Source organism: Metopolophium dirhodum, unplaced genomic scaffold (assembly GCF_019925205.1).
Source record: "Metopolophium dirhodum isolate CAU unplaced genomic scaffold, ASM1992520v1 scaffold1, whole genome shotgun sequence".
Taxonomy (NCBI): Eukaryota; Metazoa; Arthropoda; class Insecta; order Hemiptera; family Aphididae; genus Metopolophium; species Metopolophium dirhodum.
Window position 1 is genome coordinate 58,651 of NW_026869896.1, and position 13,257 is coordinate 71,907.

Consider the following 13,257-nt stretch of genomic DNA (forward strand, 5'->3'; position numbering starts at 1 on the left):
AGCTGCAATATGGTGATTTCATTGATTATACTTATAAAGGAAAGCGTATTTACACTTAAACGTAAATGGGTATACGAGTAATGGCCAACAATAACCGATGTTTGATTACGAGATATATTTATTATGATACATATTTGTTTAGGTGGTGTGAATGGATTTAAATAAAATACACAACAATATCTATCATATAATTTTCATAATTATGTTAATTTTAAAACCGTTAACACTTAAAGTCGCAATCGTTTAAATGTCCTAGTAACCATCTTAGGCCGGGGCTATACATGGCGTATTCCGCCGCGTTTAAAATGCAGCGGAATACGCCGGTATAGCCCCGGCCTTACTTCACGACGTAGAGTTCCGTGAAGCCTAAATATACAATTTACGGGTATCCAGGTAATTACTAATAATTATATCAAATTAACATTATAGTATATTATATAATATATATAGAGTATAGACCTAAGTGTAGACCTAGTCTAGACGTCTGTTATTATTTAAAACCAATAGAGATATTTTCGTCAAAATGTGGGGGGTCTTGCCATTCTCAACAAATTATATCCCGCTAATCGTTATTGACTTTTGAAACTTCCTCGTTCTACGACGGATGCACCTTCAATTTTTCGATCCTGAACGTTGTTAATATTTTATTGTACTGTGGTTACTTTGGATATTTTCTAAACAAATTTGACTTGTGTTTTAATTCATTAAAAAAAAAAAATGTATTTCCAAGGATTCACATACAGGAATAATAGCGTCAAGAACGGAATCACGTAAGTAATCTGTTATTTAATTTAATAATATTAATAAATACCTAACTATATAGGTACTTGTGCCGGATTTAACAACTTAATATGCTGCTGTAAACACTAAAAAAATACTAATATAAAAAAATATCCTTTTTTTATATGAGTTTTTTTAGATTCTGAGCGGAGCGATGAATATATTGATTTTACACATCAGTGTATTTTGTTTTTTTTGATGTCTTTCATCAACTTTTAGGACAGTAAAAATGATTATATTTTCTTCACAAGCATCTTTTCTGATAAGTGAATCTAGCTGGTATTTTAAGGGGTCAAAAGTAAACATTTCCCAGTAGTTTTCAATAGCGCCGGGAAAAACAAAAAAAAAAAATAAAGGAAAAATGGGAATTTCTTCACAAAATCGGTCTTAGTTTTTGGTGTAACTCTGGAACAAATAACCGTAGATACATGACATTTTTACTGAATGTTTAAATAATTAGCATTTTATATACACCATAACATTTTTAAAATATTTTTACTAGTTTTGAGTTGTTTACGTCCATTTTCAATTTTTAGTATTTTTTACACATATTATAACTAGAACCCCAGTCACAAAATTTAAAAAATTTAAAAATAACGACCACCCTGGTCAAATTAACACCCCCTACTATCCAGTAAATAAAAAAAATAAATGTTACCATAATTTATTATAAGTTCATGAAAATGCGTCAGCCAGGAGTTTCTGGGAGTGTTCCTATAATAACATACCAAAATTATCAAAATTTACCAAATTTACGTAAATTTTTCTAGGTAAATTACCAAAAAAAAAATTTACGTACATTTTACATCACTAGAAAATACTGATATAAATCTTTCTACGGTTATTTGTTTTGGAAATACTACAAAATATCAAAAATCGATCAATAATTTACCACTGAATATCAAATACTGAAAAATTATAAGTACAAAACCTCTGTCAAAAAGTAATGTCCAGTTTAAATACATTTTTTTTTGTTTGATACAGGTAGGAAAACTTATGTAAAATCTTCTATTAAAATGTTTAATCTTAGGTATGAAAAGAAAAACTTTTATGAATTTTTAACTAAATAATAATTTAAACATTTAAAAAATTTCTCATGGCTATTAATGGCTGAAAAAGATTCAAATTTTTTAAAAATATTATTATGCATGGAAAATAGTCATTTTAACATTTGGTAAAAATTTCAAGTATCTAGGATTATTGGTTTTTGATTAACAACAAAAAATCAAATATTTCTTGATGAAAAATTACTTGGAATTTTCCACTTTGACCTCCCAAAGTACCAACTAGGTTCACCTTTTTATCAGAAAAGATGCTGACCTCAAAAATCGAAGCATGCATACTATCAAAAATTTTGCTGAAAGACAGAAAAAAAAACTCACATCATTGTAAATTCAATACATTATTTCACTCCGCTCAGAATCTAAGAAATAAGTGTAGGCAGTTAGAATTTTGACAAATAACGAAAATTAGCAAATAATTCAGAAACAATTTCTTTTAATATCTATAAGCACACATAATGAACTTAACACAATTAAATATAATATATATTTATTATTTGAAAATATTTAACACCATTTTTTAAAAAAGTTTACTAAGATTACAAATAGATATAAGTACAGTAAAGTTAGCTTATTTTTTTCAGATATTATAAATGCAGTAAAGCTAGTACTTATTTTTGTCCGGGATCAATCAAGAAGTTGAGAAACGGAACTGTAGTGATAATAAAATCACATGAGGGCCATGTTAGTGAGGAAAATAACTCTCAGCAACTTATTCATAGTTTTTGTGAAATTTTAAAATCAAGGGCCTCTACTGAGAATATCTCGTTAAGGAATTTATATGATGAGGAATCTAGAAGGTAAGGAGTTTTATAACCTAAAGAATATCTTTTAGAGCCCTATCAAAAATTTATAACTGAATTCAATATTTTATTAGACATGTGGTAGCAGCAGGGTTGTACCCATGGTCAACAGCCGAATCTCTTATGCGACACGCCCGAAGAAGATCATTGCCTAGATTGCCTAACTCACTGTTAGATTTGGCAACTCTATTTGACAATGGCCAGCTAAATCGGTTTTCTTGTTGCGACTCTCCTTTTTTTAGAGGATGTGTTACAGATGTGGATGGAAGAAGTAGCATCATTTTTGGATGTATGAATTTAATTGTTAATGTTCTGCAAAATGGTGTGACAGAGTTACATGCGGATGCCACATTCAAGGTTGTACCTAGAAACATGGGATACCAATTACTAACCATACATTGTATGATCGAAAACCATGTAAGATATTAATAATATTTTATATTATTTTATTTAATATTCAAATTCAAATTTAAATTACTTGTGGAAATAGGCACCAGTTTAAATAGTTGTAACATACAATAAGATTTATTTATTTTTAAATTCTCATTTAAATATTTGCAGTCCATACCTATTGTCTATATTCTTATGGAAAGTAAGTCGCGGAATTCATACAACTGTGTTATGCGTTTTGTAAAAGATAATCTTTTACCAAACTTAACGGTTGAAGTCATTATAACTGACTATGAGGTGGCTCTGAGGGATGTTTTGATTTCATCATTTCCAGAAGCTCGTTATGCTGGTTGCTGGTTTCATCATAACCAAGTAAAAATAAATAATCAAACAAATACAATTAATGATATTATACAGCATTCTTATTAATGGTTTTGTATAATTTTGTAGGCTGTATGGAGAAAAATGAACAGTTTAGGATACTTACATCATCTAAATAGTAACGATAATGCCCGTAAGGTATTGAAACTCCTTATGTCCCTTCCATTATTGCCAGCTAGAGATATGGAGAATGGATTTTTCTTAATTAGAGCATTTGCACGAAATCATGATGTCCACTTGGAGAGATTACTAAGTTATTATGAAAGGTATTTTACTAATTAACATAAAACCTAGAACATTTTAAATAACTGTTAAAAAATACTGTTGGTTATTGATAGTATTAAAATAAAAATTATATTGTATTTTAGCTATCAGGTATTAGAAATTTAAATATTAAACATGTACCCCAATAACATAATTGATATTTCTTTTAAGATATTGGTTAAGAAATATTGGTCCACAAGTTGTGTCGGTTCATGGACTGCCTCGTCGGACAAATAATAACATTGAGAGCTTCCATAACACGTTAAGATTAAAGTTCTCTGTTGCGCATCCAAGCTTATGGGTATTTCTAGGTAAGAAATGTATGCGTAAGTACAATATAGCAAAATTACATCAAGTTGTGTTAGAACTTAGAGGTATAAATAGATAGTAGACTCAAGGTTTTGGAACTATGGATCAAATTAATACATTAAAATTAAAATTAAAATTACTACATTAAAATTAAAATTAAAATTACTACATTAAAATTAAAATTAAAATTACTACATTAACATGAATATATTTTTATGAGAGGTTGTATTTATTTATAATTATAAACTCAAATTTAATCTTCTTAAATGAAAAAAAAAAAATGTTTTCACAGTTACTTAAGTAAACTCACTGTAAAACCTAATATAATGAGTCTCAAATTATAATCATAAAGATACTTACCTAATTAGTTAATAATTAATACCAAAAAGGTAATGCCCATTTTATTTTGTTATTTTTAAATAGGCACTTTAACTACTTTGAGTACCAGTTACCATTTGGTTAATCAACAAATTTTGAACCACTTGCGTCCCACTAGGCATGTGAGGACCAAGTTTTTGGCTAACTCTCACAGGATAAAATATGCTACAGAGCAATACCAATTAGGACAAATATCAATATGGCAATTTCTTCTGCGTTGTTCGTATACCAGCGCAGCATATGAATTAAGGCTGCGAACCTGGGCTTTGAGAATGAACGATGCTGATGTTGATGGTGAATCAGACCACAATGTTCCAGCAGATGCAGTTCCAGTACCAAATCACATTCCCAATGTTATTAATCCACAGCCAGTTGAAAATAATAACTTGCAATTGGATCTGAATCAAACGTTTAATGATGCACCAGGTTCACCGCAAACTATGAACCCTCCAGATTCGCCAAATGTACCTCAGCTGCCTGACAACAGAAACTTGTGTATGACATGCTTGGTAGTGTCTCTAGCTGAAAGTGAACAGCAATATATAGTATTACCATGTGGTCACGCATGGGTGTGTGATGTGTGTGTAAGGCAGTTGGAACAACAAAACTCTGTATGCCCAATGTGTAGAGCAGAAAATGTAATTTTTCAACGGGTGTTTTTTTCTTAAATATTTTATTTTAATCCTTTTTAAAAATTAAATAAATAAATTATAATTTATAATCTAAACTGAAGTTTGAGTTTAAGAAGGTTATCTCCAGAAAATAATATAATAATAGTTTGTCCGTTATTTAATTTTTTTTTTAGATTTCCTAATTTATCTAAGAATTAGGTAACGGTTTAGTATTTCACTATAACAATAAAGTGTTGTTACTGTTTCATTAAAAACCACTTTATTTAATTTCTAAATATTTTTTAAAATTTATTTCACATGTTTTTTCCCAACTTCAATTATATAAAATATATTTGTACAGTCAATAGTCATAGGTACGCTTTACTTGTAGAATAGTTTCACACCGGATAGAATTAGAGAGTTACAGTTAATATAATTGTTTAAATTTAATAAATGTATTAAATTACACCAAGTAGGTATCTATTTAATTAAATTTTTTATTTATTTTAAACAAACAAACCATGTTTGGTAATCAAAGGTGAGATATTTATCAATAGAGTAATATAGACAGCTGGCTGGACAGTGGTGTACTGAGGTGATATGATATTTTAATCTTTCAGTCGAGTGAATATTTAAACATAAATTCAATAAGCCAGAGAAATTTTGTTTTCCAAAAATTATTTTGGCATATTGAAAATATAAATTAATTTTAACCGTTTTTTATTTTACTGTATCTATTAATAAGAAAAATTTCAATCACCTAAAGTTGAGTTCAATTATAGTAAAAATATGAACTTCAAAAAATTCAAAATTTGTTTGTTTGCTTTTTTCAAATGTTTTATTTTTAATAACTATTTATTGTATTTTATAATTTGTAATCTAGTTTTATAAAATAGTAAGTTTTTGTATACCAGGTGTCAAAAATAGATGAAGTGAATTGTTGTGAATGAGACATAGGTATCTATATTTATACCAACAAAATTAACAAGATTCTCTTAAATCTATAAAATATGCAAACAAAAAATGGTTTCACAATCGCAATCACAACCAATCAATTTGGAATTAAAGAAAAAAAGATGCAAATGCTTATATTCCTAGCCTTACTTATGAATAAATATATTAATTATACCTTAAAATGTAAACAGTGGGTGATGACTGGTAAGTAAATGAAAGTAATTTTATAACACCTAAAATAATTTGTTTCAAGTATCATTGGCCCATTTTGCCAGAACGGGCTGCGCACGCCTATGTGTAACAGTAAACAATTACAAAACCCCGGGTGGTCAATCCATACTTGACTGCAACTTTGTAAGATAAATATTTGTTGTTGTGATGTATCTGTTAGGTTTTTTGAGATAAGTAATACATTATAACCATTTTAATATTAAACAGAACTTACATGATTCGAGACATTTGAGTTAGGAAGGTTTGAATGGCATATGTATGGCATATAATAGCATATTAGGTTTCACTTGGTTTTTGAAATGGTTTTAATACTGTAGATATATTTTACCTAGAAATAATTACACTGTAGTTTAAAATAAAATCTACATAATACACAAGCAGGTTAGTAGAAAAAAACTATGTATGACTTACGAATATCACATCAAAGGTGAACTGTTTAAATTTGTAATTTGTATACTACACAATGGCAGGTACCTAGTGACACTGGCTAGTGAACATATTAATTAATTATATAAAACCTACTTAAAGAGTAAAAAAAGTAAAATATTTAATAAATTCAACAAACAAATTTTAAATCATCAAAATATTAACGTATAATATTATTTACGCAAGAATCGAACATAACCTCAATATTGTTTGCATTTGAAGTGGTAACCATATAAAACCCAAACCGTGGTTTTAGCGATTAATGATCCGTTATCATAATTTGATTTATAATCTATTATTGATAAAGTGATTTTTGTTTGATATTTTTGTTTTTTTATGGTTTTTTGAAGCTATTTGTTTACGCCGATAATACGCCGATAAATCGTTATTCGTTACGCCGATCATTTAAATGAAATTTCCAAAAAATTCTCTACCGATGAACTTTAGATTTCACCATTTCTCGTTCTCTTATGTGGGATTAATCTCATCCAAAAACAGACGACCACAACCTTATATTATAATATACATATGTAATTTACTAATTTACTATACCTACCTATTGTCCAGCATTTCTAGTAGATTTCAAGACATGTCGTATTATAGTATTATAACAAAATACATTTAATTATAATTAAAAGCATTAATTATAAGCATTTTCGAGACCTATGTAGGTATCATTAATTTTGAAAATTGAAATTATATAGTTCATCAATTATTTAAACAATTGTTCATGTTTAGGTAACACTCTTCAATAGATTTATTATTGATGTGATTATATGAATAGGTAACTACTTCTAGGAAAACTACCGGCATAGAATGTTCTTTGACGCTGATTATCAAATTTGAACAAACGTATTTAAATATGTAGATACCTAATAGTTTTTAAAGTTCAATAAATAATTTATAAGTTGTAGATGACGTTCACATAAGATAATATTATACTTTTAAGTTACCAAACGTTTCGGTTTAGGCCTGGCCCTTCTATAACGTACTCCTGGAGTCGGAGGGGGGTGGGGGGTCCTCTATATCGATAGGTACCGATATTGAGGTTATCGGACTTTTGGTTCGGGAGTTATGATTTTTTGTGTGTTTTTTGTACTTCAAAAATTACGTAATTACGTGGATTTTGAATTTTGGGTTTTTGTTTGATCACTACTAAATACGAGATTCTATTCTTTTGGCGTACGAGAATTCAAAAAGGTGTCTATGGTCGAAGTACGTAGACCATTATTTCACCCATAATCGTAGTAGCAAAAAGTTAAAAAACATGTGGCTATGTGATTTTCCGTATAACCATCCGATTTATTATGGTATATACGTCTGTTTAAACTTTTGAGTAATAATTATTTTGAACTTTTTTTCACATTTAAGAGGTGTGTAGCTCATGTAAATCGATAGGTATATAAAATAATAAATAAAATATTAAAACCTATATAATAATAGGTCACTTTAATATTTATGTTTGAGCTAACAATAAAAAATTGGAACAGCTGGACGTAAATTTTGAAATACTAACTCCTTTAATATTGGTCTTATCGGCTTGAAATATTCGAGGTTCAATGCAGTGACACATCTAGATCAAATTTCTGTTCTCAAAAAAGTCGCGTCTCGATTTTAAGTTTGAGAAATCGACAAAACAAAATTGCCCAATTTTATTTTTGAAAAATTCAAGTTTTGAACTCAACATTTACGCCCTTAATATTTAAGTTTAAAACTTTTTAAAACTGGAAACTGGTGTAGGGACGATACTGCTTCGACCTTCAAAGGTTTAAAGACGATACGACCAAAATTTAAGTTTTTAAGTTTTTCGGATATATTACAATTTCGATAAAACTTATCACAATATGTCTTTTTCTTTACACATTAATTAGATTGTAAATAAATACTTCAAAACGATAGGTTTATTAACAGAAATACAATAATTTTAAAAATATTAAACCAAAATATTAAAATATTTTTAAAACAATTAAAAAAACACAATTTTCTTTCCAATAAAAATTAATAACCAAAAACTATATGGCATACAGTTAATCTTGATAGATTTCTAAGGAAAAAAGCTTTTTACTAAAATTCGATCTATTTCCGATCAAAATGTGGGCTGAAAGGGTTAAATATATAAAAAAATTTTCTTGGTAAAATCTTTAGTTTCGGTCAGTGGTCTGGTCACTAAGTTTTACCACTCAAATTACTAATGTAGAAAACGTTCAATATAAATTTCTTAAAATGATATGCTTTAAATTAAATTTGCCAATCTGTAGACCTTTAGGGTTTAATATTAATAAAAATAACATTACTTTTTAATTTTCTAAATCATATTATAAAAACAATGTAATAGGTGGTGTACGCTAGTATATTCATTTTACAATTTTTCTCATAATAATTATATGTGAAGTATAATTTTTACTAATTACAATTAACTTATAATAACAAATTTATTAAAAGAACATAGTATTTGTATTTGAAGCTAGAATTGGAGCTCTTGATTAGATTATCAGCTATAATTTCTTATCACGGGGTCCAAATTCTTATCTGGGTACCCAACTGACCCCATCCCGTTGTGAGGACACAAAGTTTGCCGAAAACAAAAACAAGGTGACTAGCTTTTTCAATTTCCGTAATGTGACGGTCCGTCATATTACTGTCCACGTATTTACTTTCCGTCATATTACGGTCCGTGATATTAAGGTTTTCCGTCATATTACAGTCCGTAAATTTTTTAATTCCGGTATTTGACGGTCCGTAATCTGACGGTTAGCACTATTTTTATTTCCGTAATCTGACGGTCCGTAACTTGACACAAGAATTCCGCAAATTGATGGTCCGTTTGATTATTTTCCGTGTATTTACGGCTTCCCGTAGTCGAGCATAGGTATATTGGTGTAAAACGTAATATTTTTTTTGAATTTATTGAAGGCGTATTATTGAAGTTTTATTAAATTAAAGGGTATTATTGAATTATTATTGAAGTTTTATTGAATTAAAGGGTATTATTGAATTATTATTGAAGTTTTATTGAATCAAAGGGTATTATTGAATTATTATTGAAGTTTTATTGAATCAAAGGGTATTATTGAATTATTATTGAAGTTTTATTGAATTAAAGGGTATTATTGAATTATTATTGAATTAAAGGGTATTATTGAGTTATTATTATATTAAAGGGCAATTATTGAATTATTATTATTATGAGAAACGTATTAAATAAGTGGTGAAGTGATTTATGGACAAAGAAGGTACATCTCCCTTGAACGTAGCTAATTCATTGTATAACACTAGTGTAGAAGACGAGTTAAACGAAACGAATAGACAAATTGAATTATTAAGCCCGATTAGAAGCCCAGCCCAGTTGAAAACCCAGTTAGAAGCCCAGTTAAAAGATAACCCAAGTAGAAACCCAAGCCCAGCACTTAAACCCACTACGCGTAGCACAGTTACAGAGAGTTTTGAATTTCAATCATTAGATTATACAACTAAAAAGCGCGCAAAGAAAATGGTGGTTATAAGATTAGAAGACGCTTTTAAATTAATACCACTATGTACAGGAATAGACGATATTTATCAATTTATAAATGCATGCGACATGGCAGTAAGCTTAGTAGAGGAGGCAAATGCACCAACGTTAGTCAAATATATTACTACAAGGTTAACAGGTAGAGCATTAGAAATGATTAAATATAAAAACGTGTCGAAGTGGACATATATAAAAAGTTATTTAACAGACGCATTCGAGGTCACCGCTACGGCTTCAACCTTACAAATACAATTAAATTCTATCAGGATGCACAATAACGAAGACGTAAATGATTATTGCCATAGAGTAGAAAAATTATATTACCAGCTATGTACCACCAGTACACTAGGTAAAATAGATACAGAAGCAAAAATTATACATGAAACACTTAAGGAACAAACGCTAGCAAACTTTATTAAAGGATTAGTAGAACCGATTAGGACAATAGTAAAATCACGTAATCCAAAAACCCTTGAAATGGCTAAACAGTTATCGAAAGCTGAAGAGGTCGAATATAATACGGAGAGGGATAATTATAGGCGTAGAAATGAAAATTCAAACAACAGAGGTAGTTTTTCACGTAACAATAGTAATAACTATCAGAGAACGACTAATACGAATTACAATAGCAGAAACAACGGAAATTTTCGATCAAATAACTTTACGAAACCAAATAATTTTACGCGAACAAATAATTACCAACGAACAGATAACTTTTCGCAACCAAATAATACTAACAGGCCAGTAATAAAATGCTATAATTGTAATGGAAATCATTATGCATCGCAGTGTAGAAACAATCCAAGAACTAACTATGCAAATAACAGTAGCAACAACCGTCCACCTAATAGAAACAATTTAACGCAACCACCAACGAACTATAATATACAAGTAGCAACATGTACATATTGCAATCGAACCGGGCATAATATTAATGCATGTTACAAAAAACGAAACGATGAAAGTAGACACGACAATAACTCGGGAAACGCCAACGTATCGAACGGAGGGCGCGGTACTCGTTCGATAAGCCAGATTATCGCAGAACAACCAATGCACGATGCTACCACATCGTTACAACTATAGAAAATAACCATATAACATTTAACTCGTCCGCTGCTAAAACAAAAAAATTACATTTAATGATAGATACAGGTAGGTCAGGTAAACATACTAAAAATAAATTGCTTGCGCGAAGATATAGAAATAGACGAAACTCAAAGAATAAATTTACGTGGGATAAACGAGGACCTCATTCAAATCATAGGGAAATTAATAATACCGATAGAATTAAACGAAAAAAATATCAGTACAGAATTTCATATAGTAGGAACACGATTTCCAATTCCCAAGGACGGTATTCTAGGAAACGAGTTTCTCTCAGCTAATAATGTAATAGTAGATGTAGCGAAAAACAAGTTGATTATCCAAACGACCTCTCATTCACCAACAATGATTAATGAAATCGTAGAGGAAACCAGTTCTATCAAATTAAAACCACGAACCGAAACTATTATAGGAATTTTGATAGCCGACCCATTAGTTGAAAACAAGAATATTCTAATACACAAACAACAGTTAGTAAAGGATGTGTTTTGTAGTAATACAGTGTCCTTCGTTAGCAACGGTAGGGCAATAGTTAGCATGTTGAACATATCAGAAGAAATAAAGACTCTAACCAAAACTGATTTAAACAAAATACTTTACGATACTGAGTACGAAATATATTCAGTTGAAACAAAAAACAATCACAACGAACGTATAGCAAGACTAAAACAAATGATAATAACTGAACACATGGACGAAACTGAAAAACAATCTATTTATGAGATATGTGAACGATACAATGACATATTTCATATGGAAGGGGATATTTTAACTTTTACAACCGCGGGTACACACTCTATTAAATTCAAACAGGACCAACCACCCATATATCGTAGACCTTATAGATTACCTCACGCACAACAAGACGAAATAAACTTGCAAATTAAAAAGATGGAAAAAAATGGAATTATTGAGAATTCTAGTAGTCCCTGGAATTCCCCTTTGCTGTTAGTACAAAAGAAAATGGATAATTCAGGCAAACAAAAATTCAGAGTAGTGGTAGATTTTAGGGCACTTAATGAGGTGACCATAAATGAATTTCACCCTTTGCCAAATATTACAGAAATACTAGATCAGCTAGGAAACAGCCAGTTATTCAGTAGTCTCGACCTTTCTTCGGGGTTTTATCAAGTGATGATGGACAAAGGCTTACGGGAGTTAACAGCCTTTTCGACTAACCAAGGTCACTGGCATTTTAAACGAATGATTCAGGGAATGAAGACGAGTCCCGGAACTTTCCAAAGAATTATGAATTCAGCCTTAGCAGGTTTAATAGGAATTAAATGCTTAGTATATTTAGACGACATAATCGTATACGGGAAAAATTTGTATGATCATAAGGAAAAGCTAATAGACGTTTTCGAGCGATTAAAAACTAACAATTTGAAATTACAACCAGACAAGTGTAATTTCTTAAAAAGAGAATGTATATTCTTAGGTCATGTCATTACGAAAGACGGGATAAAACCAGATGAGCGTAAATTAAAAGCAGTAGTAGAATTCCCAGAACCGACAACAGTAAAAAACATAAAGTCGTTTTTAGGATTAAGCGGTTATTACAGGAAGTTCATAAATTCGTATAGCGCAATAGCAAAACCATTAACTAATCTTTTAAAAAAGGACACTAAATTCGTATGGAGTAACGAGTGTCAAAAATCATTCGATACCTTGAAAACAGCGTTATGCTCCGAACCAATTCTTAAATATCCTGATTTTACAAAGACCTTCTTATTAACTACGGACGCGAGCAACAAGGCGCTCGGAGCCATATTATCTCAAGGTGAAATAGGTAAAGATTTGCCAATTTGTTATGCATCACGCACATTAAATAAAAGTGAAAGCAATTATTCAACAACCTAATTAGAACGTCTTGCAATAATTTTTGGAGTTAAGCAATTTAGACCATACCTATATGGTAGGAAGTTTATAATACTTAGTGATCATCGTCCACTAACATGGCTCTTTAAATTAAAAAATCCACTATCAAAACTAGCTCGATGGAGAATACAGTTAGAAGAATACGAATATGAAATACGCTACGAAGCCGGAGT

At 30.0% G+C, this 13,257-nt stretch overlaps 1 protein-coding gene and 1 long non-coding RNA gene across 2 annotated transcripts; one reads left to right on the forward strand and one right to left on the reverse strand.

Annotated features, from left to right (window-relative positions):
• Positions 1–2,767: 2,767 nt before the first annotated feature.
• Positions 2,768–5,180, forward strand: LOC132953219 (uncharacterized). The gene is made up of 6 exons (XM_061025742.1): positions 2,768–3,061; positions 3,206–3,406; positions 3,485–3,681; positions 3,851–3,990; positions 4,412–5,019; positions 5,172–5,180. Exons 1-6 carry the CDS (start codon positions 2,768–2,770, stop codon positions 5,178–5,180), a joined length of 1,449 nt encoding a protein of 482 aa, XP_060881725.1.
• A 779-nt stretch (positions 5,181–5,959) lies between these two features.
• LOC132953277 (uncharacterized) lies at positions 5,960–6,730 on the reverse strand. The gene is made up of 3 exons (XR_009665563.1): positions 6,574–6,730; positions 6,377–6,490; positions 5,960–6,315 (listed from the first exon to the last, which is right to left on the reverse strand). It is a non-coding gene; the product is annotated as an uncharacterized LOC132953277 (long non-coding RNA).
• Positions 6,731–13,257: the final 6,527 nt, after the last annotated feature.